Raw genomic sequence first — 27,684 nt, 5'->3', positions numbered from 1 at the left:
TGCTCTTTTGTCTGTCATACATATCCTTAGCAGTCTTTTTGAATTACATGGTCGAACAAACCTCCAGTACCTTCATATATAGTCAATATTATCCTTGAAGAATTGATTCGAGGGAAATATACACATCGGATACAAAGGGCCACGGTCATGCAATATAAAACAACATAAGAGGAACATATGAATCATGAACAGTAATGTTAACTCCGTCTTTTCCAACCCATCCCAGACAACCAAACATCGCCAAAAGCAAAGCAGACCAATTACCCCAAAAACAAACGTGTCCCTGCCCTGCTCGGACAATTGTCGCCGCGATGACGACTCAATCGTACTTCTGATTCCGATCCACCCCAGTCATGCTCAGATCGTAAGCACCCATCGGCATGTTTCCTGCGCCGCCAAAGGCGGACATATCCGGCGTTGCCCCGACAGGGTTTGCTGTTCCTGTTGGCGGCGGTGGAGGAACACCCGGATCGAGGCCAACGCCAGCCCCGATAGGGTCGAGGTTGAATGGCAAAAACCAGGCACTAGGCTGATAGAATTCGCCCGTCCCCGAAGGTGCATTAGGATCCATCTGGCCGGCGAAAATATCGGATGTGTCTTGGTTGGGTGGGGGAGGTTCTGCGCCATTAACCGAGGACATGCCCGGAGTGTCTGATGGGACAAAGGAGGCGGGCGAGGGGTCCAAAGCGCCAAATGACCCATAGACAAACTGTCGATCTAGCTGGGGAAGTTGGTCGGTAGGGATGGGGAAGTCGAAAGGCGAATGCCCAAACATCTGTTGCTGTCCGCGAGCTGCTTGGCCGTTGAACATCGATGCCTGGGGGAACCCAGTTCCGGTTGTTCCGAGCATTCCCGGTGCTGTATCCATGTTCACATCAAGAATCTGTTGTGATGATGGCGTTGTTTGTCCCATGCGGGGCGGGACATCCATCCTGCTGCTCTTTCTCGAATGTGACCGACGGGGCACGCTTTGCGGCGTGCTAGGGGAGAGGCTAGCGAAGAAGTCTTCCACGCTCTGTAGGTCGGGTTTCTGGCTCATGACGGCATCATCATTCAAATCCTTATGCTGGGTATCGGGGTCTTCCCAATGCGACCTCGATACTCCATGGGGGTACTTATCGAACCAGTCACCGTATTGGAACATCGGTGCGATCTGGCCACCGTTCTGTGTAGGGACTGAGCCCTTGATGGCCGCATCTGCGAACTGGCGATATCGGTCCTTGGCACTTTCCACCATGTAATGGAACATTCCCCAGTATTTCTTCATCTTGTTCAGATATCGATAAGTATGTCGCAGATTCTCTTTCGATCGCGCCTCTAGCTGCGCGTTCTTCGAAAAGATACCCCAGATGTGAACTGTGCTAGCCGAATATGCGCAGTATCCAGCAAATGGAACAGTGAGAGGGTAAGCGGACGCGCGGTCAATCAACACGGAGATGTGATGGGCTGCCTCGACAGCTGCGCGTCCGGCATTGCTCAAGAAGGCCTTGGGCATATCCCGTGGAGGTCGACCTCCGGGCGACAAAGGGATTGCGAATTGGTTCAGGAAGAGCATGTTTTGATGGATAATGATGTGCAAGAAAAGAAACTGGTTAGCGATCCGGTCCGCAGCATGAATCTGAAGGTTCTCGTATGTGAATGCCAGGTAATTGGGGAGGGAAGCAGAAAACTCCTCAATCTGCCGCTTGAGGCGTGTATAGCCCGACTCGGGCGACCATAAGGGATGGCCGTCTTTCCGCTTCCCCCCTAGGTTGAGATAATCGACTATGCGACCCCATATCACCACCGCGCGAATGATATAGGCCGACACACCCATGTTATTCGAGGCGTTGGACAATTGCCCAACGTCATCTGGAACTGGGTTGGGGACGTTTCCATCTAAATCCTCTGTGGGACCAGGGATTTCCATCTGGAAATGCGATTCTTTGATCGGCAGCTGTATCTGCACGAATTTCTCGTTTCCAATGGGAGGCCGTTGACTGCCGGACGAATTGTAGCGATCCATTAAAAAGCAAGCCCACATGGTACGTCTTCGAATCTCCCGATCCGTAAAACTGAGCTGAGTGGCAGCACCGTTGTTCTGCGAGAGTAGCGGGTCATGGTCGAGTTCGCGATGCAACTGCAGAGCATATGCCATTCGCAGCGCCTGACCTCCGAAAGACCAACTTCGTCCACCATGGCAGGTTCCGAATTCATGCAGGCCCAATAAGAGGAAGACCGTTAATATCGTGATGTTGGGTTCGTCATGTCGACTTAGTGCAATGGCGGCGGCCGGATTTGCCCAGTTTTCTCCCCGCAGGAAGGGAGGTTCGGAGTTGATCTGCGGATGCGTGGAAAATCGTGCGGATACGGCGCAGACGGCGAGTATGAGAACTGGCGGAACTGTCCGGGCTTTTAATCTTCGCATGAAACTAGGCTTATGAAGGAGGAGGTACGACTGTCCGTAGACGCAATCGAAGAACACTTCTGCCAAGTGTTCTTGGATTTCCAGCGAAGGCAAAAACTCGGCTCCCTCGGTGAGTAGGTTCGATGTGTCGTTGAGTTTATTCTCACGCCGCATGGGGAAGGTGTCCTGAGGCGCCCGACGGTCCCCACGGGCCCATCCCTCCATCTCAGCGGCGAAAGCCTCGTCCGCCGACCGCTTCTTCTGCGTCTTTGAGTTCTGACCGGGCTGCGGCGGACGGACCACGGAGCGGCCGATAGCGGCCATATCGCGGACCTCGTCCTTCGGGATTGTCTTGATGACCCGATCCTCCATTCTCTTGAGTCGCTTGTCCAGCATCGCCATGTAGTCGGTACGGGGGGCGGCCTTCCTGGTGGTGACTTTGTAGACGCACGGGATGCGCGAGCGCGAGCAGTGCTTGCAAGCGGGTTTCTCTCCGGAGCAGCGGATTTTCTTTCGCCTGCAGGCAATACACGCCAGCGGTAGACGCTTTCGTTCCTTTCCGGCCTTGGTTTTCAGCTCGCTCCATGGCGGTTTTTCGCCTTTCTGGTCGGGGTTCTGCGAGTTGGGGTCATGGTTGCCGTCCTCGCGCTGCTGGTCGGAGGCGCCAGGGTGTTCGGTGAGGTTGATGGATTCTCCAACGGGTAGAGCGCTCCCGGGATCTCGCGAGCTGGCGCGACTCTGGTTGTCGATATCTTCGGGGAGGCCATGGTCATCGTGCCCCAAGGCCCCGAGGCCTATGGAGGAGGCCAGGGGCGATTCGTCAGAGTCGGGAGGGATCATGATGGGCGCGGGTACCCCAGGATCAAGACTCGGGTCATCGTTCGGTATGAACGGGAGGATGGTGGTAGGGGGCGGCGACCACGGCGGAAGCTGACGTTGTTCGGGAGAAGAGAAAGACGGGACGAAATCGCGGGATGAGGCGGTCGACTCTGGTGGGTATGGGGAAGGTTGTTGAGGGTCGGAAAGTGGCGGCTTGGCGCTACTGGCCACGCTCATGACGGAGGATTATTAATGAGGAGCTGAGAAGGAGAAGGGAGTCGTTGTCGATGTTCTCCCTCAAAACATGCCTCCCAACATCGTTTCACGAGAAAAGAAGAGACGAATCGGAAAAGTTATCCTCGGGATGAGGCTGCCTTTCTGGTCTTCTTGGAAGTGTCATTCACTAAACGAACACGGTCATTGGAGGAACCAGTTGATCCGCGCAACTCCCCAGGGAAATACTTACAGGGTGGTTGAACGCCTCGCGAGTCTGGATGTCTGGAGGAAGGGAAATAGAAAAAGGGACAGGAACAAGGTGAGGGGAAATCTTGTCCTCGTGCACCGGGAGTCTGGGGTCTGTATGTATTATTATGTCGTGGATATACGGAGTAATCATCCGCTTTAGTTACCTAGTTGCAGGAGTTGAGCTGCATGCATGGTCGCTCTTGATCGGTTCGCCCTAACTGATCGATCTGATAATGAATTAAAATAACATTAATCATTCTTCTTCTATCTTAGCGGCGAAAATCATGGGTCTACTAGTATCTGAGGGACGGGATGGGATAATCGGTGCTTCTCCGTCTAGTAGCGCTTTAGCTGCCATCGGTTGTGGTTCTAGTCCATTCACCCATAAGGAGGACGACAAACAAACTGAGATTAATATTATCGGGAGGGTATTCTAGATAGGATTATAGCTATAGGTATATATCAAATGTAAACGTCTCGTCGAATCTTCGCACTTTCGAACTATCTCCATTTATCGACCCACCATACCCGCCGATACCTCGCGCGGCTGTGGCTTGTATATATTTGGATTTGAACCGGTCATTCATGGCCATTGACCCCATTGCCAATAAGATCCTCGTATGGCTTACGATGACTTGGGCCGTCCAGCGCGCCGACGGATCGTACCATTATCAAGAGAGGCCACAATCTCCGCGCCCAGTACGTAGATGTTGTAACCGGGGAAAACAATCCACAAACCACTGTCCTCGCAATCAGCAAAATGGCAGGAGGTCAAAGATGAAGCCATGCGACAAGAACTACTTACTTAGGGACGATCCAGAGGAACACCAAGGTCAGTGCGTCATTGTGACCGATGTTCGCAAAACCAGAGAAGAACTCATTCAACCCTACGGAGTGATGGTAAGCGGAGGGTACCTTCAGGCGCGATTGGCACTGGCACAACTCACAATACAGAACGGTCTTACTCAACGTCATCAGGGAGGCGCTGTACGCAACCAGAAGTGCAGTCGCTCCGAGACGCCCAGGAACCACTTTATCAGCGGTCAACAGCCACTTGACGTCCTTTTTCGCCTTGCTTCCGCGACCACCCGATGTCGAAGTCCCGTAGGTATACACAATCCACAGATAGTAGATGTAGGCAGCCGATTCGACGACGTTCAGGATGGTCTGCGCAGCAGTGAAACCGTTGCGCGCGTTGAATGCTGGCCAGCCGTAGATGTAGTCGATCGTCCCGTACAACGCGTACGGCGTCCAAATGGGAGAATGAAGTTTGTTCCCCGGCATGCTATGTGGGCGCAGGAGCACATAGGCCGAGTCCCATGCGACAAACGGGATGGACAAAACTAGCCATAGAGTGACAGCTGTCGACGGGGTATGCACCCACCCGTTTCCACTCGCTTTAGCGCTGCTGGTGGTGGTGGTGGATGACGGGGTGGGAGGAGAGGACGACTTTGCGGTCGCAGGCGGCGGGAAATCGCGAGGATGGTGTCGGGTGGAGACCATGGTGTTTCTCGATGTGAAAGAGTCGCAGTGGACTGTAACTGAAGCGGATGTCGTGTAATCGGATGGACGATGGTCGCGCGATTGGAAGCGACATTAAATTGATGCAGCGCTGAGAGTGGAAGGGAAGGAGAGGAGGAAAAGAGGAGTCGACCTAGTCGCTTCCAGAGGGGAAGTGCGCAGGAATGCGCCGGGAGGGATGCAAGCAATCCAACCCCCCCCCAAATCATCCTGACGGCTAGTGACGTCGTGCGCCGCTGCATTGGGTGTTACCCTCTGGAGTCGCCCCCAGAAAGGTCACATTATTGGATTCCTAATGCGTCAGGCCAACCATTTGCCATGGGAGTATGGATCTTCCCACTGAGTCTTCGCTTCTCCACTCCAACGGGCGCAGGTACATACAATACATCTACATGATCTCTGAATTGACTCTGTATATAGCATGATATTTATGACTCCCGAGGTCGCAATGGAGGTTCGATCGTTACATGTGGTGTCGTAGGTCCTCTTGTCAAGCATGCGTAGAATCCGGGGGCCCCATACACGTGACCGACCACGTTATCCTGATAAGCTGTCCGCCACTGTGCCCGCTATCTCCACTGAACCCCTATCGTGGGAAGGTGCGCTTTCTTTTGACGACGGATTGCTGCATGCAATATCCGACATACACTCCTGATATTTGTGGCGAGTAATGCATCTTCAATCCGTTCTGGTGAATTGACTTCGGTGCAATGGGCTCGGAGGGTTCGCAGAAGGTTGGCGCCATTGAGAAGAAATTTCGCTTATATTCTTGGACCTGACCTTGAATCATACAGAAGACCGATCGGCTGGCCCGAATCCGCGAAAACCAGCGGAAAAGCCGAGCACGGAAACAGGAGCATATTCGAGAGTTGGAGCAGAAGCTGGCATCCTTGCAGGAACAGGCCAATCGCAAGGATGTGGAACATAGACTGGCTGTCCAGAGGCTGCAGGCGGAGAATCGAAAGCTGAAGTACCTTCTGTCTTGCTCTGGACTCCCAGCGAGTGCAATTCAGGGGTATCTGCAGGTGGCCGAAGATCCTAACGTGGGCCAGAAAGTCGCTATTCCAGCTCTGCGAAAGGTAGAAGTCGAATCCTCGCCCGATTGTAAGCCGGCTGAATGCCCTCCTCGCTGTATGCCAAAAAGAGAAGGAAATGATTCCAAGGAGGTCAGTCGAGAGCCACCAAGTCTGCGAGTGGCTGAGGTGCCTCCTGAAGCACCGCCAGAGCCGGCTCCGAAGACTAGCTCGGAACCTGAGAAGCCAATCCAGTCCATCTGCAGCTGTCCTTCCGCTACTGGAACGGACCCTTGGCCTACCAATGGGGATGTCCTCAACACTACACTCTGCGCAATCGCAGAAGAGCTGATCTCGCAATACAACACCCGGGGGGTGGAAATGGACGAAATTCGGCGCAAGTTATGGACAGGCTTTTCCAAGGGACTTACAACGGAGGAAGGGTGTCGGGTGCAAAACCACATACTTTTCCAAGTTTTGGATGAAATCAGCAACAATTAAGTCGGATTCGATTATTATTATTTACGATGCTATTGAGTCGGACGGGATGCTCTGATTTCATGCCCACTTCTGTCTCTTGGCGAACCATTTAACGACATAAACCAGGCCCAGGAGCACTGGAACCTCGATCAAAGGTCCTACGGTTGCAGCCAGGGCTTGATCACTGTCCACACCAAATGTCGCTATCGCCACCGCAATCGCAAGCTCGAAGTTGTTGCTAGCGGCTGTGAAGCTTTGGGTGCAAGAGAGCTTGTACCCGAAACCGCACCGTCGAGTGACTGTCAGGGTGGCCAGGAAGATGACGGAGAAATACACAATCAGCGGGGCAGCCACCCGGACCACAGACACAATTTGATGCACCACCTGCCTTCCTTGGGAGGCGAACAGCACCAGAATGGTAAAAAGGAGGCCTATCAGTGACAGTGGACCAATCCACTTCAGAAAGCGCTTATCGTACCACTCCTCACTCACGAGGAAACGCAATGTGAAGCGAGTGACGATGGCTGCCCCCAGCGGTATTCCGAGGAAGACTCCCACGCTTTTTGCGGCAAGCGAATAGTCTATAGTCAGCCCGCCATCTGACCCCCCGATCACGCGAATGAAGAATATCGCGAGAGGTGCGAACAAGACCATCTGCAGGATTGAGTTGATGGCTACAAGGATCGCGCAATATTCACCATCGCCCCCTGCGAGCCCCGTCCACACGAGCACCTAGATACGTCAGCTTGTGATGCATATGTCTCGAATGGATGGGGCCTACCATAGCAATGCATCGTGCAATCCCGACCAGTATCAAGCCTTCTCGGAGGCCTCTTTCGTCCGGTAGAAAGGCCCACGCCAGCGCCAACTGTGTCGGACGTCAGTTGCAGATGGGAAATATCGTTGATGAACCTACCATGAAGAGAGGTGCTATGATCCAGTTGATGACGAGGCTGAAAGCGATCTGGATCCAGAGGGCTTTTTCGCGAAATGATCGATGTAAAGTCTCATATCTCACTTTGCACAAGATCGGATACATCATGACGAGCAGACCGATAGCTTATAATAAGTCAGTACGTTTGTCTCTAAATTGTGGGAAAGTGTAGACGTACCGATGGGTACAGAGACCCCGACGAATTTTCCTCTTTCCAGTGCCGGCCCCGTATTTGGCACAAAGTTGCCCAGGATGATTCCCACCGCCATCGCGAGGAAGATCCAAAGCGCAAGAAACCGGTCTAGGATGGCTAGCTGCTGGAACGCAGATGTCGGACCCGTATTCTCGGTCTCATTTTCCTGGCATGGCGTTTTGCACGCTTCTGGATCAGTCGGACGCTTCTCCTCCTGCCTCATTGTGAGTATATTGGAGCTTTTAATATATTGTATTTAAGCCCACAGGAATGAGGTGAGAGTCAGAAGCCTCAGACCGCTCATTAGCACCTGGTTGATCTACTTGCCATGACGCCCTACAAAAATGCATCTTGGCGGCCAATCATAATCGAGGGGTGACATGGCTCGGATCACGTGATACATACCAATACCGGCAGGACTGTAACTGAATGATCGGACTTTGGATACTTCTACTATATTGGAATCATCTAGACTGCGCATCTGATAAGTGTGCATTGGTTGTACTACAGAAAATACACATGGTGTCTTTCTGCTAATGCCGGGGTTAGTTTGAGAGCTTTCCACTGCCATCAAGCAGATGGTTATACATATGGACCAATGGTGGGGTATGATCTTGGATTGTCCAAGAACCATCTCGTCAACATTGCATGAGTATTGCGTATTTCTGCAATGCTTGCGCTGCTTGTCCACGCAACATCAGGCATATGGCTCATATGAACTTATTGTTCATCGTACTCTACGGGATCAGAGTATCTAATCCCCGTTCCAGGCTTAACACTACCGGGCGGGATCTGAAGTATAGATATGGAGGTAAGAACTCAGAAATAGAATTAAGCTACCTGTTTAATGTTAGCTTATGTTGGGACTGGTTCTAGGTGAGCTTGTAAAGCAGATAGAGCCGCATCTCTTGAGAGACTAACAATCAAGTTCACGTGAAATATGACCATGAAGGTCGTCAGAGAAGAGCGTCTTGGACTAGGGTACCATAGACTGGAAGATAAGTGTTAATACAATGTTTGTGATCACTTCTGGTGCTCTGCATGAGGTTTCCAACGAAGTGATATATCCTTGTCTCTTTTTGCCAGGATAACTTGAGTCCGACAAGTAATACTGATGCTACTTGATATCAGGACTGTGATTCTTTGGTACAACGCTGGCAGCACGCATCTGCATCCGTGAGCCCTACACTCACAGCTAGCTCATTCACATGTGAAGGCAACATAGATGTGACCGGGTAGTTTCCAGGTCTAGATGCTATTAGGCTAAACGACATCGACCTGAGAGGTACACAAATAGGATTCCTATACAAGATATTTTCATGCTTCAGATCCACTGATAGTGTTAGCCAGAATAGTTACTTGAGGCCAGCGATGAAAAGGATGGTAACACAGAGGGAATGACGCCAGTGCATACCAATAGACTTCGGTCTATACAAACTTGGTAGTTCGGAGGGTGCTACAACCAGGGACTGTACTTCCCATATCATTGCGGGGAATTTCCATCGATGACGACTTTGCAGAACGATGAGTGCATCTCGAAAGTCCCCGGCGCATAATCTACCGACGTGAACCGAGATATAAGAGACCTCCAGCCCAACTGGACTCTTCTTTCTCTTTCCAGTCTGGTCTGAGTGATCACCTAGAAGAACAATCACAAGACTAAGAGCACAGCCTCCACCATGAAGCTCAACACCATTATCCTGGGCCTCTGTGCCACGCTGGCATATGCCTCCCCAATGATCCAGGAGGTACGTCGACACAACTCTATCATCCCGATGGATGAGCCGACACAGACGAAGGACATGCTAACTTACTTTGCACAGCATGAACCAACCGATGTCACGGGCCAAGAGCAGCCCGCCGGCACGCACCCGGGTCCGTACCCGCCGTGGCCGTATCGGCCCTGGCCGCCGCGTCCCTGGCCTCGTCCGTTCCCGCCCAAGATTCTTGAGTCGCCGGTGAGCCCACGCCAGGATGAAGGCGACGGCGGGGATGATGGTGGTAATGATGATGGGAACCCCTTCGACCCGTTCCAGGATGACGACGAGGAGGACGGGTACTGGGATGGTTATTTTGAGTGAGCGTCGCCATCGTGCTCAGAGGCTAGTCTTCTTCTGCCGGCTTGCGCGAAGCCATGTGTGCTTCTCAGCTTTGCTACTAGTAGCTGCTAGGAAGGGAGGACCAGTGCTTGCAAAGCAACTCGTTTTTGTAAAATCTCACGTTCGAAGTTGTAGTTCTGTAGGCCAAACTTTGAAAGTTCTAACACACTAAGAATCATAATAGTCATTCGATGCCAGAGGCACAATGCATTCATGGGCCCTCTCCGTTGCATGGACGGAACAACAACAACAACAATACAATACTACCATACTCCACACCCAAGCTAGAGTGATTATGTCCAAAGCACCTGCCTTCTTTACGGCTAATTTTCGGGAGTATAAGTGATAGTTAACTAGGTACCTACTTAGGTCCTGTCCGGGCAGGAATGGAGGATGGAGAGTGGTTCGTTGCCGAGTGCTAAGTGGACTTGGTGCCCACACGGGGCACTCCAGATCCTTTACCCCACATGACAACCCGGAGGAGACGGAGTATGGAGTCCTCCGTAGTATGGAGGGAAGGCCGGTGAAGGGTGTCTGGGTACGGTGAGCGTCTGCAGTGATGTAGGAATATGCCCAATTTGGAGAACGATGTGCTGCTACGATATACGACTTGTGGGGACGCGGGATGGGTAAGCAATTGATCTCTTGGAGTGTACTCCGTACTCTTTCCCTTCAAATCTCCTAAGGCAGTATATTAATAGCTATTGTGTTATACGGAGCTTATGCTCACATTATATATTCATATGAATCAGGTTTGACCTCTGTCATAGTCAGCCTTCTATCGATTACTTGACCAAAAGATGATCAGCTCTAGAGGCAACCCTCGGCAATACTCCGTACAAGGAGATGCCTGTTGACCATGCGATGCATGATGCTTTTTCTTCAGGCCGACCTCAGATCATCGGAATGTCTTCGGGATGATGCCCCCACGCTGACCGAGTCACCTTCAGTTTTTGGAATTCCACCATCCGGACCGAATTGCCGAAGATGCAGCTCTCGGCCCTCTCTCTCCCCGCCATCGCTATTTCTCCGAAAGTGACGGAGTGGACATTAGTGCTGGATTGGTATGGGGCATGCAATCGGGAGGTGAGCCACGCCGACCCCGATGACGTTATCATACTGTAGTACCTGATGACAACTCGGCGTCCCGTATCTGTCTTAATGATACAGTATGTAGAAGCGGACAGTTGCCGGGGATATTTGTGGAGACTTCCTGTTGACAGACCCGATGCCTCTTCCCGAATAGTCACGGAGTAACTACGGAGTACACACTGGCCGAGTGGGAGGACCTTCTGCTCGGGCGAGAGCTGGTCTAACATTTTGCCCAAATTTCTCCGACTGGCAAATGCATATGGAGCCACGAGGCTAGCAAAATCTAATTCGGCAGCATTGCAGGCGATCGAAATAATTGACAAGATGACCGGTCGGCAGGCCTCCACTGTGAACGACTGATTCCGAGGACTGCCTAGACAGATGACGTCGGATGTATCGCACGGTGTCCATCGGAAGACAAATGCAGTCAAGAGGGACGATGGGCCGACCACCTGATCCATGCCAACCTTGCATGGAGACAGGGCCGATACAGGGAGGTTGGGATCTGGAAAACCCTTGCAGCGGGAGATGATGTGGGTGAGGGTGATGCATTGTGTCTGACAACCCGTGCGTTGGTAGTAAACTATGGAAGGGGCGGGATCAGGTAGGTAGGAGGCTGGCTGCAATGCGATGGAAGAATCATACTGCGGGGGAACAGTCACATACTGCAACGGGGTAGATGCATGCGTTGTCCACCTCGTTCTTGTACGTACAGATTGACCAGAGATGGATATTAGGACTGAAGAACGCCTAATTTTAACTCCAACGCGTTGCTTGTGGAATGTACTTTCGCGTTATTATTGTTGATAGATCGGAGTCGCTCTTTAAACGTGGTGGAATCCGGACGATCTCTCTGGAACCTCATGGTGGGAATGTCGGCTACCATGGCACGATGTGGGTTTGACTTTGGGTCCCTGGAAATAACCACGGGTATTATTATGATGTATTACGGGACTAACTAGATGACCCCGGATTGCTCGGCAACTCCAACGCGGAGGAGACGGGGTTGTCCCCTGTAAGACCCAACAAGACTCGATAATGAATAATAAAGAGCGCAAGAACGAGAGGGTTTCCACTAGAGGTACTCGGTGGCGGGGCCAACAGCATCAGCCAAGACCAATTCACCGGAGTATGCCCGTCCAAGTGATTGGAATGAGGTGAAGAGGATAATTCTACCTGTCTATTTACATAGTACTATGCTGAGTGGATTAAGAAGATTGGACAATGTCGTTGTTTAGCACTTCAGTAGATGACTGCTTTGATCCTGCCGGGGTCATGATTGTTTGTCCTAAACGAACGGATGCTCCTGTCGATCCCTATGACATGCTCTAATCTACAGTAGTTACTCCTACGTAGGGTCTTACCAGGTCCCTAGTCAGTCCCCCAGCTAGGCCTCCTTTCTCCCCCTTCCTCCCTTGGACCCATTGGGCAGAGGATCGGTATGTGGCGCTCCATTCGAGGCACTAAAATCCTCCCAATAATCTTATTAACAGCTCCGACCTGCATATGATCCATACGGCGTACGAAGTACATCATCCGGCGGGATTTATTTTAATATTTTTCTGATTCACCAACGTATTCCCATTTCGGGCAGTGCCGCATGATTGTCTAATGCTCTACCCCAGTTATTATTATCATTAAATTCCCCCATCCGCCCTTCATCTTCCCATCATTTTTCTCCCCTCACCAATCTCGAAGCCCTCCTCGCGTTGCGCGTCCTCCCAGCTTCGTTGTTCTGCTTTTGGTGCCTCTGGTCACCTCCCCTGCAACAATGAAGCTTTCCATTTTGGAGGCAGCAGCTTTGACAGCTGCCTCCGTAGTCAGCGCACAGGTAACGTTCACTTTGCCGGTCAACCTCGTGCTTGTCGGGGCTCTAACCGTACGGAACAGGACGATCTCGCATACTCCCCGCCGTACTACCCTTCTCCCTGGGCCGATGGCCACGGTGAGTGGTCGAACGCGTACAAGCGCGCTGTAGATATCGTCTCTCAGATGACATTGACGGAGAAGGTCAATCTCACCACCGGTACTGGGTATGTCTGGTCTCTCATGTCTGAATTTCCAGTGGCTGACATGCATGTAGATGGGAGTTGGAGAGGTGTGTCGGTCAGACGGGCAGTGTCCCTAGGTGAGCTTCAACCCCAAATCGTTCTTCCGGACCAACTAACCGACATCGCTTTCAGACTGGGAATCCCAAGCCTCTGTCTGCAGGATAGCCCTCTGGGTATTCGCATGTGTACGTCATCCCCGCCATTAGCAGACATCGACAGCCATTCTGACTTAATTCTCCATAGCGGACTATAACTCGGCCTTCCCTGCGGGTATTAACGTTGCGGCCACCTGGGACAAGAAGCTTGCCTACCAACGCGGCAAGGCAATGGGCGAGGAATTCAGTGACAAGGGTATTGATGTTCAGTTGGGCCCTGCTGCCGGTCCTCTTGGCAGGTCCCCCGATGGAGGCCGAAACTGGGAGGGCTTCTCTCCTGATCCCGCCCTGACTGGTGTGTTGTTCGCCGAGACGATCAAGGGTATCCAGGACGCCGGAGTTATTGCTACCGCGAAGCACTACATTCTCAACGAACAAGAGCATTTCCGCCAGGTCGGCGAAGCCCAGGGCTATGGCTTCAACATCACCGAAACCGTGAGCTCAAATGTGGATGACAAGACCATGCACGAGCTGTATCTCTGGCCCTTCGCCGATGCGGTGCGCGCGGGCGTGGGCGCTGTGATGTGCTCCTACAACCAGATCAACAACAGCTACGGATGCCAAAACAGTTTGACCCTGAACAAGCTCTTGAAAGCCGAACTCGGATTTCAGGGATTTGTCATGAGTGACTGGAGTGCTCACCACAGCGGTGTTGGCGCCGCCTTGGCTGGTTTGGACATGTCCATGCCGGGAGATATCAGTTTCGACAGCGGCACTTCCTTCTATGGCACGAACCTGACTGTTGGCGTCCTCAACGGCACCATTCCCCAGTGGCGTGTGGATGACATGGCCGTCCGGATCATGGCTGCCTACTACAAGGTTGGCCGCGACCGTCTCTGGACTCCTCCCAATTTCAGCTCGTGGACTCGCGATGAATATGGCTTCGCGCACTTCTTCCCTTCCGAAGGCGCTTATGAACGTGTCAATGAATTCGTCAACGTGCAGCGTGACCATGCCCAGGTGATCCGTCGGATTGGCGCGGATAGTGTCGTGCTCTTGAAGAACGACGGTGCCCTTCCCTTGACGGGCCAGGAGAAGACTGTTGGCATTCTGGGCGAAGACGCCGGGTCGAATCCGAAGGGAGCAAATGGTTGCAGTGACCGTGGCTGTGACAAGGGTACTCTGGCCATGGCTTGGGGTAGTGGTACTGCCAACTTCCCTTACCTTGTGACTCCCGAACAGGCCATTCAGAACGAGGTTCTGAAGGGCCGTGGAAATGTCTTTGCCGTGACGGACAACTATGATACACAGCAGATTGCCGCCGTTGCCTCTCAATCCACGTGCGTTTCCAGCCAACACCTCACCTTTCTCCGAATAAGGATGCTAACTATGTTTTAGGGTTTCATTGGTTTTCGTGAACGCAGACGCCGGTGAAGGTTTCCTTAATGTGGACGGAAACATGGGTGATCGCAAGAACCTCACCCTCTGGCAGAACGGAGAGGAAGTGATCAAGACTGTCACGGAGCACTGCAACAACACCGTTGTTGTGATCCATTCGGTGGGACCTGTTCTCATCGATGAGTGGTATGCGCACCCCAATGTCACCGGCATTCTGTGGGCTGGTCTCCCGGGCCAGGAGTCTGGCAACGCCATTGCGGACGTGCTGTACGGCCGCGTCAACCCTGGCGGCAAGACCCCCTTTACCTGGGGTAAGACGCGCGCGTCCTACGGCGACTACCTCCTCACCGAGCCCAACAACGGCAACGGTGCTCCTCAAGACAACTTCAACGAGGGCGTGTTTATTGACTACCGTCGCTTCGACAAGTACAATGAGACGCCCATCTACGAGTTCGGTCATGGTCTGAGCTACACGACGTTTGAGCTGTCTGGCCTCCAGGTCCAGCTTATCAACGGATCCAGCTATGTTCCCACTACGGGTCAGACGAGCGCCGCCCAGGCATTTGGTAAAGTCGAGGACGCGTCTAGCTACCTGTACCCTGAGGGACTGAAGAGGATTTCCAAGTTCATCTATCCCTGGCTGAACTCTACCGATCTTAAAGCGTCTACCGGCGATCCTGAATACGGAGAGCCCAACTTCGAGTATATTCCTGAAGGTGCTACCGATGGCTCTCCTCAGCCCCGTCTGCCTGCCAGCGGGGGTCCTGGCGGCAACCCCGGTCTCTATGAGGATCTCTTCCAGGTTTCTGTGACCATCACCAACACCGGCAAGGTTGCTGGTGATGAGGTGCCTCAGCTGGTAAGTTGCGTGTTTCCAGGAGCAATCGATATGTGCTAATGTTGGCTATAGTATGTTTCGCTGGGTGGCCCCAACGAGCCGAAGCGGGTGCTGCGCAAGTTCGAGCGCCTGCACATCGCCCCTGGTCAGCAAAAGGTCTGGACGACTACCCTGAACCGCCGTGACCTAGCCAACTGGGATGTCGTGGCCCAGGACTGGAAGATCACTCCCTATGCTAAGACCATCTTTGTTGGCACCTCTTCGCGCAAGCTGCCTCTCGCTGGTCGCTTGCCACGGGTGCAGTAAGTGATGGGGTTACTGTACATCGATTTAATTATGTGTACATTCTTTAGTCTACGACTATGGGTTTAATTTATGTATTGTTTGATCCACTGGAGTTTGAAGCACGGTGTTGCTTAGCTGGATGCTGTCTGTACGCCTCAGACGTTTGACTTTATATAAACATAATACCTATCAACTGTCTTCCTTAATACACAAACAGCAGAGAATAAGTCCCTACAGTGCAGTCCTAGATGTCTACCTAAGTATTGCACTAACCATGCCAGTATACATAGCTTAGTAAGCAACCAAAAGATGAAGCACGACGTCATCTTTTTCCAAACTCCTCGGCTGCTGCCACGCCAACGTCTCAATTACTCACAGTCATTGCGAGACACAGCACACTCGCACGATACAACACTCCCTTCCGTCCGACCATCGCCGGAAACAAAGAAAACCAACCACCAGCCGCACGGGACGCGACGGAAGACCGAAAAAAACATGGCTACCACCTCCAGGGCGTCTTCTCCGCCGGGGACACGGCCCTTCCAACCACCCACCGCCGCGCTGCTCGTCTACCCAGCGACCCTAATCATCGGTTCACTCTTCTCCGTGCTCTCGCCGACAGCGCAAGGCGCGCGAGCCTCCGCATCCGACGACGCCGCGACAGCCGCCGCCCCGGTCAACTATTTCGCGCGCAAGAACAACATCTTCAACGTGTACTTTGTCAAGATCGGCTGGGTGTGGACGACGCTCGCCTTCGCGGCCATCCTCCTCACGCAGCCGGCCTACACGGCGCCGTCGGCGCAGCGCCCGCGCCGCCTCGCGCAGGCCGCCGCGCGGTACGCCCTCGCCACGCTGGTATGGTGGCTGACCACGCAGTGGTTCTTTGGGCCGGCGATCATCGACCGCGGGTTTGTGCTGACGGGCGGGAAGTGCGAGGCGCGCGCGGAGGGGACCCACGCGGCGTCGAGTCTGCCCGTGTCGCCGCTGGGGATGGTCTCGGCGGCGGCGTGCAAGGCGGCTGGTGGGGCGTGGACGGGCGGGCATGATGTTAGCGGGCATGTGTTTATGCTTGTGCTGGCGACGGCGATGCTGGGGTTTGAGATGGGGGGTGTGTTTGGGGTGGAAGGTGGGAAGGGGGTGGGGGTGTGGTCGAGGCGGTTTGTGGGCGCGGTGCTTGGGCTGAGCTGGTGGATGCTGCTTATGACGGCTATTTGGTTTCATACGTGGTTTGAAAAGGTATGTCTTGTCTTGTCTGTCTGGGTTGGGGACGGGGATGCTAATTGCGGTGCCGTAGTTGACGGGTCTGCTCATCGCCCTGGGCACGGTGTATACGGTGTATATCCTGCCCCGGCGGCTGGTTCCTTGGAGGAATGTCGTAGGCATTCCTGGCGTATAGGTTTGTTTCTCGGGTTGAAATGATAGAATGCATTTAGACTACAATCTGGGCCGGCATTGACGTGATGAGAGGATTAATGTACATTATTGCTGCATTACACTTGTTGCATTGCATTACATTACCTGGCTTATGTGTCGTGCTACTTCTCCTGTCTTGGGACAGGCTCGCTTCCTAGATACCCGTGGCGAAACGCTGTGCTGGTCAGCTATCTGTTGCTTCTCTGCGGACCGGACTTACCTCCTGGCAGCAAGGCCGCTGCGTACATCACCCGTGTGATCGGGCGCAGGTCGTCGGGCGTTGCATCAGTGTACATCGACCTCTCCATGTAGATATTCCACGAATCCAGGATCTTGTCCGCGTATGTCCTCAGATCGATCGAGCGTTCCTTCTCGGACGACTCCTCCGACATGCACTGGATTCCCACGCAGGTCCCAAACTCGCGGAACGCCAGCCGGAACTTGATGCTCCGCTCCAGGTACTGGTTGATCTCGAAGAGGTCATCTGTCGACGTTAGCAAGGACTCGACGATCTGAAGAACAAATCACCCACAGATCTGCTCGAAGCACCGTTCAGCAAGCCGACCTGCCCAGTCCTCCTTCTCTGCGAACCAATGTGCCGTCCACAGCGTCATCCCCAGATCCAGCGGATCGCTGGAGACAAAATGCTCGCCCTTGCGTGCCATCACGCGGCGATAGTCCCGGATTTCGTCCTCCAGCACGGGGCCCGCGCCCGCTGCCATCGCAGACGCCTGCAGGAGTCGGAAAATGACGTACCCGTCGATAGGGTCGAGGTTACCCTCCGACGCCACGAGCGGCGACGACAGGTCCATCGCCATTTTCCACACCATGCGCGGCCGCGGGGAGTCGCGGTTGATGAAGAAGCGCGGATGGATGGCTTTGGCGAGCGCCACGGCCTGCTGGTTGTAGGTCGGGTCGCCGGTCGCAAGCGACAGTCGGTTCAGCGCAAACATCCAGATCGTCAGGTAGTGGTGGTACTGGCCGTCGCCGTCGCGGCCGTGTTCCTCCATCTTCCCGATGCGCAGCCCGCCGCCGAGCGGGTTGTCGTCCGTTGCACCGGGAAGACGATGCTCGCCGTCTCGGGTGCGGCCTAGGACGTTGTGGACGGTGTCGGCAAGCTGCCGTGCCAGTGTTAGATAGCGGTCGCCGGAGCTGGGCGACATTTTGTTGCACTCATTGTGCAGGGTGATGAAAGTTGATCACCCCGAAGGCGTCGGTCCAGAGGTATCGACCGCGGTGACCGCCCGATCTGGGCGGCGGCGTCCACTTTGCTGGGGTCGGCGACACCGTTGTAGTTCCCATAGACCGTTTCCATCGCGTGTTGGCACCGCTCGAGGGCGGGTGAATTTGTGCTGGACATGGTGTGGCGGATGGTATAGTGTACAGGCGGCCGGAGGCGGAATAGTGGGAAGCTCAGGGTTCTGCATATACACCTGGACATGACAGGTAGCTTGGTGATGCGGACTACGGGCGCGTCGGTTTCTACCGGTGGTGGCTAACCGACTGCGTTTTTGGGCGATGTGAAGTCATGATGAGCGTGGTGTGATTTCATTTCCCGCTGACTGTAGTATATAGACTGTCAGCCACCATACGCCCACGCGACCGCCCACCTGTCCAGAAAGCCACAAAATGTGACCATTCCATGAGTCGAATGATTGGAAATTTCCGACAAATATTCCGAAGTCCTCAGTCGACAAAGCGCGCGATGGCTCAGCTTCAGGAACTCTTCACCGCGTCGGCTCGCCCGCTGCCGAACATTCAAGACCCCAGTTTCGGTGCCCAGTTTGATGACTTTGGCGACTATGACCTCGTCTTGCTAGGGGACGGCAGCCATGGCACGTCGGAGTTTTATTCCGCGCGAGCGCAAATCACCAAACGCCTGATTGAGCATCACGGCTTCACCATGGTCGCCGTGGAGGCCGACTGGCCGGATGCGGAACACATCGACCGCTATGTGCGCCAGCGTCCAGGTCCCAAAGGCAAGATCGGCGGCAGGCGAGAGTTGGAGCCTTTTGGTCGCTTCCCGACGTGGATGTGGCGCAACCGCGAAATGCAGGAGCTGGTCGAGTGGATGCGCAACCGCAACGCAAAGCTCCCACATGACCAGAAGGCCGGGTTCTACGGCCTCGACCTCTACAGCATGGGGGAGTCGATCCGCGCCGTGATCGACTACCTCGACCGCGTCGATCCTGCCGCAGGCAAGGACGCCCGGCGGCGATACGGCTGTTTGCAGCCGTGGGTGGACGATCCGGCCGCGTACGGGCTGGCGGCGCTGCACGGCATGCAAGACTGCGAGGCGAGCGTAGTGAAGATGCTGCGCGACCTCCTGGCCCAAACGACTTGAGTACGAGCAGGACCAGCACGATGGCGAGGAGTTCCACAGCACCGAGCAGAACGCCTACCTCGTCCGCGACGCCGAGCGCTACTACAAGGCTATGTACTACAGCTCTGCGTCATCGTGGACGCTACGCGATACACATATGGTCGACACGCTGCGACGGCTCGTGCGCTCCAAGCCGGGCAGTAAAGCGGTCGTCTGGGCGCACAACTCGCACTGTGGCGATGCGCGATACACGTCCATGGGCAGCCGCCGTAGGGAGGTGAACATCGGGCAGTTGTGTCGCGAGCAGTTCGGTCGTGAGAATGTGGCCTTAATAGGCTGCGGGACGGACACGGGGACCGTGGCTGCGGCGCACGAGTGGGACGATGATATGGAGGTTATGAACGTGCGGCCATCGCGCGCGGACAGCTGGGAGCGAGTGGCACACAACACGGGTATACCGCGGTTCGTGCTAGATTTGCGCCGTGACAATGTCAACCCCCAGCTAGCGAAGGCGATGACGGCAGAGAAGGACCGGTTGGAACGGTTTATCGGCGTGATCTATCGTCCGGAGACAGAGCGGTTATCTCACTATTCGCAGGCGGATCTGTTGAATCAGTTTGATGCGTATGTGTGGTTTGATCGTACGGAGGCTGTGAAGCCATTGGAGCGGATCCAGCCACATACGGCGCTGGGACTGGAAGAGACATATCCATTTGGACTGTAACTGTAGTATGGATAATGGATGTAATGAGGCAGTGGATTGGATAGGCTTTGGGCGTACCCAGGTAGGCAGATTGATGTGTACCAGAACAAATGATATGAGCAGTTGTTTATTTGGCTTTGCTTTCTGTAGGAGAGATTCAGAGACGAGACATCAAACTGTTTCACTCATCATCTAGTCTAGAGAGGTGGAAGAGAGGAGGGAGGCAAAGAAACGAAATGGCATGACGTCAACTCACCGCCCGGCACTATTTTGTTTACACTTTGCCCGATTGGGACGAGGCATTCCTCGCTTCAACTTCGACTTCATAATTTCTCCACCCCTTACTGTCGCTCCCACTTTCTCCCTTTCGTCATCATCTTCATCTCCATCATCCTTTATTAATCACCGTCGCCATTCCATCTATCGTCATCCCTCTCTTCCCGCCTTAATTCGACCTCCCATCCGCTGTCCACCATGCCGGTTCGGCGGTCTGCTCGCCTGCGTAGCCGCCAGGCCTCCTCCGAGGTAGGTACATCCTCTTCCATCGTGTTTACTGCTGCTCTCGTCGCGTCCACCCTTGCATGGACTGACCCTCGCTTCATCTCCTAGGAGCCGGAGCCTCCCACGGACCCTGTCAACAACAACAACAACAACAACAACAACAACACCACCACCAACACCAACCATAACAACACGCCCCACGAGAATAAAATCTCCCGCAACAACGCCCTTCCCACCGTCATGGAACGTGACGAGAATCCCGTCGTCGATGCGCCCCCAGCTCCCACACACAGTCCCTCCGCAGGAAAACCCGCTATCAAAACCCCCGTCAAGCCCACAGCTGCCCAGAAGAAATCTCCTGCGGTCAAAACCCCAACCAGCGCCATAACTCGCCCACCCCATCAAGAGATGCACCCCAGCAAAGTCCATCCGAGTACCACCAAACAGGTGGACTCGGGCCTCATTTTGGGCTTCAACCCGATTCCGAAAGATGCCGAGGGCAACGTGGTGAAGGATTCCCTCATCCAGAACACTCCGTCTAAGACCAAGGCTTCGCCTGCCTCCAACTACGGCACTCCCGGCTTTGAGTTCAAGTTCGCGTGTCATGAATCACAACTAAGTGACGAAGCCAAAAAGCTGATGGATAGCGTACGCGATGATGTCGCGAAGATCAAGGCCCAGATGGTTCAACAGAAGGGTGATAGTTCGTCACAGAAAGACCAGCTGCAACAGGCGCTGGAGCGCAAGATCGCGAAGCCTAAGGGCAAGACGGGCCGGTTCAGCGATGTTCACATGGCCGAGTTCAAGAAGTTGGACTCCATCGCGGGACATCCGTCAGCTTTCCGTGCTACTCCTGGTCGCTTCCAGCCAGTGCAGAAGACCCTCAAGCGGACCAACTCCAAGGCGCGTCTGGATGAACCTGACGGGCAGACTCCTACGAAATCTCCCGCTCGACCTGCCGCACCCACTCCGAATGCGGCCATTTTTAAACGCGCAAAGCAAGACCAGACTGATGATGCCTCGACCCGTCGTCCTGCCAATAGCCAGGATCGCACGCCGAAGCCGGTGCAGCGCTCTAGACCAGCTGCCCGCAGCTCCTTGATGACCCCAACTCGTGCGTCCGCGGCTCGTACTTCTTCGTTCAGCGTGAAGCCTCCTCGAACTTCTATGATTCCCTCTCTGACGCGATCGCCTGCTTCGAAGCCGTCGATCATCCCGCGTACACCCCAGACGGAATTCAACCCGCGTCTCAAGAGCAACATCCCGACGCTGGGCAATCTCAAATCTATCCTTCGCCGCCATCAACCTCTATTCTCGCGTGAACCTGCCAAGATTGCTGCCGGTACCCATCACGCTGCTCCCGACTTCAGTCCCAGTTCGCTGCTGCGCCCGACACGGGGTGCGTCGGAGGAGCCTGCTCAGACGCCATCGCCCAAGAAACATGTCGAATTTATTTCTGGCGCGGAGCCCAACATGGACGAAGTTCCGGTCTCTCCCTCTCCTTCCAAGATTCCAATGGCTCCCCGTCCCGTCTCCGATGTCGTGTATCCGACGCTCCCTACTTTGACTCCCGAAAGAAGAACACCGACCGTCCGAGCCGTGCGTCCTTCTGAACTACATACCAACGATGTTTCTCTTCCCGAAGTTCCCGGTGTCCCTCATGGCATCGGCAACAAGAAACGACACCGCGAAGCAGCTGAGAGTGCGGCAGATACAGAGAACGTGCCACCGACGGACCCTAGCACTGAACTGCGCAGTGCAAAGAGAGTGAAGCTCAATTCTCCGGCTCCTTCCAAGATAGTTCCCGGCCCCAGTCCTATCAAATCCCGAACTCCTGGGCGATCGATTTCTGGGGTTAACCGCGCGAGGACACCGGGAAGTGCGCGCAACCGAGGTGTGCTCAGTATGAGTCGGCTGAACATGCTGGCTCAGCCCAAGAATCGATCTTGAACTTCAGGACGGTTTGAACAAATCATGCATTTACGAGAGTTGGGTCGCACATAATGATTCTACAATATCCCTGGAGAGATGCGTTGCTTGCTCATTTTTCTCTACTTTTCCTTTTGCCAATCGTACATTACTTCGTCAGCAGTGTAATTATGATCCTTCAAATTCGCTTGGATGCATCTGGTATGCAGGTTCGGCGTTTTTCACCTGCACTGAAATGTGGTACTTCTCCTGATTAGATCAGTTGATCAATTCTGTTTGTGTAGTTGTTCGCTTGATACAATGTTCGGGTCAGGATGAAATTGAAGTTTGAATGAAATTATTCTGGTCTTGGATTAGGGTGTCTACTATGACTTGATGTCCAGAACGATTTAGATCGCCTCCACTGAAGCTAGTTTATAACAGAGTATGCCTTTGGTTGCTTCTACATCCACCAGGCCGTCTGATTGCTTTATGACTGCAATCCGACCTGTGCTCCAGGAGACCTCCCAGGACACCCACCCCATCCACGCTCCCGGTCGACATCCGCACCCTCCATCAAAGGATAGCCCTACCCAGCCTAACGAGGGTGAGGCACTGCCCCACCAGAACCGGAGCATGCCGACGCGTGCCAGACGGGGTGATATGGTACATGGTACGCAGTCGACGCGCATACTAGCGGACGACAGCTTGCCCCGAACAGTTCAATACGGACTCTGGTTCATGCGCCTCGCGACGTTGGTCCAGCGCGACACGCCTGCGCCCACAGCCAGCTGCCGGTCATAGATATGCCGCTCGTACGGCGGCGGTAGGTCGTCGTAGTTGGGGGAGAGAAGCTCGCTGTTGGCGAAGAAGGTGTCGTCCATGGAGCGGGCGTGCGTGAGGGTTGGCGGGGGGCCGTTTGATTGTGCGTATTGCGTGGGTGTCGTGTGCGTCGTGTGCGTGTAGGCGTTTGCCGGCGTGCGCAGACGAGGGAGGGACGGCCGCGCTGGCGGAGTGGTAGTGTAGCTATAGCTGTTGGTGTTGGGATTGGCGGTTGTTGGGGGCTCATCTGGAGCGGGAGCCACCACGACCCAGATCTTTTCGGCGTCGAGCCAGACCAGCTGGTGCGGCGAGGAAAAGCTGTGCGATTGTAGGCGGGTTGGGTGGCGGCGCTGCGATGGCGATGGCGCCGAGAGGGCTGTGTTGTGTGTAGATGGGGTTGCATGACTGCTTCTGGGGCGCGGCGAGGATGTAGATGTAGATGATGATGATGAAGGCGCCATATGCCCGACCCCTAGTCGGTTATTGAATGTTTCCATGGCAGGTCTGTGGCGTGGAGAGGCAAAAGCGTGGGTGGATGCCGGCCGCGGCGGCAGGCATGATACAGCCCTGTCCCAGTCCATCTCGTACTCGCCGTCGCTGTGACTGGGCGACAGGACGGAGGTGTCGAGCTGGATGTGCGGAAGCGGATCGACGCATGCTGAGGAGGATGGGGTGCGGATGGGAGGGCCTTCCAAGGAAGAGAGGTCCATTTCGACGGTGAAGCTGAACATGCAGACGGACAGCGACGGGGACTTGGGTGGGGTATATAGATCACGCCGTGGCCAACTCTCAGGTAATTAGATGACCCGGTGGCACGGGCGAGTACGAAGGCAAGGAGGAGAGGGCACCAAAAATAAGCCAAAATACGATGATTGACGGCCGGGTGGATCACACACGAGATGGCGAGAATCTGAACGCTGGTTGATCCGGTTGTATATGTTGTATAGAGGAAAGGGGAACAGCCGGCCGTGAGAAGGGGCTCTCCTTATAATGATGGAGTGACTTGGAGGCAGTGCTGTTTTTCTTTGACTGCGAGACAATGAACAGAAAGGCGTCCTCCGCAGCAACAACAAAGAGTATACAGTAGAACCAACAGCAGTTCTCTGCGCCGCCGCCGGGCCCAGTCGGAGTGGACTCAACCAGACTTTGGGTGCATCCTTCAGGTTGGCATCTCACGCATCTGGGGCGACAGGATCGCCTTGCGTCTGATGAGGTACGCCGTAAGAAGAGGGTCTGCCTGATCCTGATTGTGCGCAGGATCTTTAGGATGAAGTGGATGACTAGGTTGGGTCAGTTGGTGTTCCGCCATCTCGAAGACCGTCAGCGAACGCGGAGGATGTAGTGCCTGGGACAAAGAACACAGCTCCAGCAAGTCATCCATATTCCATCGAAAACCAGATAGTTAGTGTGGGAGGCAAATCTCGCAGAAAGACACCGCAGAGAGAAGGATCAGCTCTGATCGGGCGGTCCCAACAATGAATAATAATGGATCAACACCGCCTCGCTTCTTGGCGCAGGGTCCCGAGCAATGCCTCCTTCGGTAGTTGTTTGTTGTAGGGATTGTCGCCACCACGAGAATAATATGTTATGTATGATCGATGAGAGAATGCTACTGAAAGTCTAGTGGTATGGGGTCGGTGTGATCAGTTGATCAACACCAATATATCACCGCCCATCAGTGATATCAGAGTAAACATCAGATTACATATATGACGCAAACCAATATATTCCACACTCTCCTCATCTTGGCATGCAATTCCCCAGACCCGTTGTCGGTCAGCCATTGGATCCGTCTCGATAGGCTCAGGGGAATCAGAATGAACCAAAATGATGGGATGATCCCTAAATGCCGACTTCATCGACTTTACAGGGCTAGTACCCGCAGTAGCGATCGACATCCTACGATCAGACGGAATGACAATCATATAGGGAAGGATATAGATTATTGGAATGCATTCCAATCCAAAAGTCTAACTCGACTACCCTACTTGCTTCAGGAACTGACAGTATTATGGAAAGCGTTCATGGGTTACATTAAATCGTATCCAGCAACCAAATGCTTCTCATAACTCCGAAGCAATCCGGGAAGCCAAAGAAAGGCAAAATCAGAAGGATATATAAGAAGTAAAAAAAAAAAAGCGATAGTAAATCAAAGACGAAGAGGAATCATATTGCTGTCCCCAGTAAACCGCGACTAAATGACAACCCCCGACACCCTGCGACATGTACACGTCCCATCAGAACCGCCCGGGGACGGACCCAATGGTCGAGTGCATCGGGGCTACACTATACACAAGAAAGGAATTTAAGCCAAGAAGAGGGCGGCAGCGGCGGCAGCACCAGCGAAAGCGAAGGAGTTGCCGACGGAGCTGGCAGCACCGGTGAAGACGGGGCCAGGAGCGGAGGTGGAGGGACTATGTCCAAATTAGCGGATGCATTGACAAAAATGAAGATACAGATACTCACGTCGCGCTGGCGCTAGGAGCAGGGCCGCCAGTGGGGATGACGGGGACCGAGGTCTTGGGGGGCTTGGAGGTAGGAGTGTAGGTGATGGTCGAGTAGGTGACGGTGGGGACGCAGGTGGTGACGGGGATCACCGAGACGCTGGGGACAACGGGGGCGGGGTTGCTGGGAACCACGCTGGGAGCCACGGAGGGAACGCTGCTGCTGGGCACCTGAGGAGGGACGGAGGCAACGGGGGTGGTGGTAGGGACCACGGGGACAGCGGGAGTGCTGGTAGCCTCAACACCCTCGGGGGTGGAGGTGGCGCGGCCCGGGCAGTCGGTGACGGTAGGAGCGCAGGAGGTGATGGTCACGTCCTCGGTCGAGTAAACGGTCTCGACGTCACCGCCGGGGAGGGCAACAGCGAGGGTGGCGAAGAGAGCAACGGTGGCAGCGGTGAAACGCATTGTGACTGATTGATTGGATTTTTGGGTGAAAAGATTTCACGAAATAACCGTCAAGGTATAGGTAGAGGGTGGTGGTAAAGAGAGTGTGGGTAGTTGGGTTGATAAAAGAATGACTGACCGAAGTCGGAAGCGATTGATGCGTCGAGCAGGAACGAAGTCTGGGCTTGGAAGAAGAAAAGGAAGAAGAGAAGGTGAGGGAGCAGACGGGGGGAACTGGAGCCTTTGTATGGGCCGGGAGATTAACCTGGAGATCGTCTCAGGAACGGGAAAAGGGGAGAGTAGTAACTAAGCGGTGACCCCGAGCGATTGCACGCCCGTCAACTGGGGCCTCGTGGGATGGCGTGGACGCTGACTTGGTCGACTTGGTTGGCGGAGGAGAAGAATGCGAGGATGCCGCTAGCGAGACTAGCGTGCTGGGTTCGTCGTCTATGCTTTCCTGGTGGGAAGACAAGTGGACAACCATGCTGATCCTCTTCTGGAGTCGGTGATGCTTCTGTTGTTGGTATGGTCTTGTCCTGTCTTGGGCATCAGTGGGTTCCGATCTTGACCGACAACTCGATACTTCGGTGTGTACCATCCAAATACTCTGTATCTATCTATCCTCTAGAGACTCGAGACTCGACGTGACTGCATACTCCCTCTGTACTAGGTAGACGGATAAACAAGCACTCGTCCCCATCGGGTTTAACTCAGGGGAACTCATCATCGCCGAGGCGTCCATGCATCCACAGACGTTGAACAGCCAGTCAGACAACGTTTCAGGTTAGGGGTCTTGGCCATTCACCGTCAAGGCTTCCATCCCGCTGTGGGGGCCCCCTCCTCCAATCCATGGACACTCAGTGGGGATGCATCCAGATCCACTTCCCCCTGTTTCTCTCCCCTATTAATTCTTTTATTATTATTATATTATTACTATTGATCATTCGCGGTGATTGATCATCCCCTGCAATGATGGTTCAATCCATTTGTTGGAATGATATGAGTGGACGAGGGCTAAGGCCGGGTATTATTAGAAACACCGTTGAACAGGTGCAAGGGGATTTTTTTTAGAGAAAAATATTCCGTAGAATAAGACTAATAAAAACTACTCTGTATAGTACACTGTCCTCCAAGCTAACTCGGTTGAATCCCTAGCTTAGTATCATCAAGTATGTAGTATGTCCCCGCACGCGTGCCGACCTCCTAATAACATGCCTGTACACACATCCTGAGCATGGACGAGACCCCGACGCACCATGTACGGCGTGTAAAACCCGCAGCCCCGTTCTACCTCCCCCTGACTCCATGTCAGGATCGCGACGCTGCTTCTTGTTTACCCGTCGAGATCTACCCGCCACCCCTGTTCGCATGGTCTAGAAACACTACGGATGTCCAGCTGTTAAATCCGCCCGAAGAAGCACGCTTGGCTCGCCTCGCTTGTCTCAGCCCACTGTCTC

General features: G+C 54.1%; 10 protein-coding genes across 10 annotated transcripts; 4 read left to right on the top strand and 6 right to left on the bottom strand.

Annotated features, from left to right (window-relative positions):
• Window positions 1-319: 319 nt before the first annotated feature.
• Window positions 320-3,442, bottom strand: ATEG_03051 (putative C6 transcription factor; the record flags this gene model as incomplete). Its single annotated transcript, XM_001212229.1, has 1 exon — window positions 320-3,442. The coding sequence occupies one exon, from the start codon at window positions 3,440-3,442 to the stop codon at window positions 320-322; it is 3,123 nt and encodes a 1,040-aa protein (XP_001212229.1).
• Window positions 3,443-4,295: 853 nt separating this feature from the next.
• Window positions 4,296-5,173, bottom strand: ATEG_03050 (uncharacterized protein; the record flags this gene model as incomplete). Its single annotated transcript, XM_001212228.1, has 3 exons — window positions 4,296-4,410; window positions 4,476-4,557; window positions 4,618-5,173. The coding sequence occupies 3 exons, from the start codon at window positions 5,171-5,173 to the stop codon at window positions 4,296-4,298; spliced, it is 753 nt and encodes a 250-aa protein (XP_001212228.1).
• A 1,589-nt stretch (window positions 5,174-6,762) lies between these two features.
• Window positions 6,763-8,034, bottom strand: ATEG_03049 (arsenic resistance protein; the record flags this gene model as incomplete). The annotated part of the gene is made up of 3 exons (XM_001212227.1): window positions 6,763-7,416; window positions 7,601-7,743; window positions 7,797-8,034. The coding sequence occupies 3 exons, from the start codon at window positions 8,032-8,034 to the stop codon at window positions 6,763-6,765; spliced, it is 1,035 nt and encodes a 344-aa protein (XP_001212227.1).
• Window positions 8,035-9,490: 1,456 nt separating this feature from the next.
• Window positions 9,491-9,892, top strand: ATEG_03048 (uncharacterized protein; the record flags this gene model as incomplete). The annotated part of the gene is made up of 2 exons (XM_001212226.1): window positions 9,491-9,559; window positions 9,635-9,892. The coding sequence occupies 2 exons, from the start codon at window positions 9,491-9,493 to the stop codon at window positions 9,890-9,892; spliced, it is 327 nt and encodes a 108-aa protein (XP_001212226.1).
• A 2,881-nt stretch (window positions 9,893-12,773) lies between these two features.
• On the top strand, window positions 12,774-15,690 carry ATEG_03047 (beta-glucosidase; the record flags this gene model as incomplete). The annotated part of the gene is made up of 7 exons (XM_001212225.1): window positions 12,774-12,833; window positions 12,893-13,035; window positions 13,086-13,130; window positions 13,186-13,238; window positions 13,297-14,488; window positions 14,547-15,405; window positions 15,457-15,690. 7 exons carry the CDS (start codon window positions 12,774-12,776, stop codon window positions 15,688-15,690), a joined length of 2,586 nt encoding a protein of 861 aa, XP_001212225.1.
• Window positions 15,691-17,204: 1,514 nt separating this feature from the next.
• Window positions 17,205-18,245, bottom strand: ATEG_03046 (uncharacterized protein; the record flags this gene model as incomplete). The annotated part of the gene is made up of 3 exons (XM_001212224.1): window positions 17,205-17,257; window positions 17,303-17,566; window positions 17,615-18,245. 3 exons carry the CDS (start codon window positions 18,243-18,245, stop codon window positions 17,205-17,207), a joined length of 948 nt encoding a protein of 315 aa, XP_001212224.1.
• A 542-nt stretch (window positions 18,246-18,787) lies between these two features.
• Window positions 18,788-20,129, top strand: ATEG_03045 (putative erythromycin esterase; the record flags this gene model as incomplete). Its single annotated transcript, XM_001212223.1, has 2 exons — window positions 18,788-19,384; window positions 19,437-20,129. 2 exons carry the CDS (start codon window positions 18,788-18,790, stop codon window positions 20,127-20,129), a joined length of 1,290 nt encoding a protein of 429 aa, XP_001212223.1.
• A 453-nt stretch (window positions 20,130-20,582) lies between these two features.
• On the top strand, window positions 20,583-22,559 carry ATEG_03044 (uncharacterized protein; the record flags this gene model as incomplete). The annotated part of the gene is made up of 2 exons (XM_001212222.1): window positions 20,583-20,633; window positions 20,718-22,559. 2 exons carry the CDS (start codon window positions 20,583-20,585, stop codon window positions 22,557-22,559), a joined length of 1,893 nt encoding a protein of 630 aa, XP_001212222.1.
• A 680-nt stretch (window positions 22,560-23,239) lies between these two features.
• On the bottom strand, window positions 23,240-24,049 carry ATEG_03043 (uncharacterized protein; the record flags this gene model as incomplete). Its single annotated transcript, XM_001212221.1, has 1 exon — window positions 23,240-24,049. The coding sequence occupies one exon, from the start codon at window positions 24,047-24,049 to the stop codon at window positions 23,240-23,242; it is 810 nt and encodes a 269-aa protein (XP_001212221.1).
• Window positions 24,050-25,644: 1,595 nt separating this feature from the next.
• On the bottom strand, window positions 25,645-26,248 carry ATEG_03042 (GPI anchored serine-rich protein; the record flags this gene model as incomplete). Its single annotated transcript, XM_001212220.1, has 2 exons — window positions 25,645-25,753; window positions 25,806-26,248. The coding sequence occupies 2 exons, from the start codon at window positions 26,246-26,248 to the stop codon at window positions 25,645-25,647; spliced, it is 552 nt and encodes a 183-aa protein (XP_001212220.1).
• Between the last annotated feature and the right edge of the window lie 1,436 nt (window positions 26,249-27,684).

Source organism: Aspergillus terreus, genomic scaffold, assembly GCF_000149615.1.
Source record: "Aspergillus terreus NIH2624 scaffold_4 genomic scaffold, whole genome shotgun sequence".
Lineage (NCBI taxonomy): Eukaryota > Fungi > Ascomycota > Eurotiomycetes > Eurotiales > Aspergillaceae > Aspergillus > Aspergillus terreus.
Note: the sequence above shows the minus strand (reverse complement) of the source record. Positions and strands in the feature narration are given on the sequence as shown.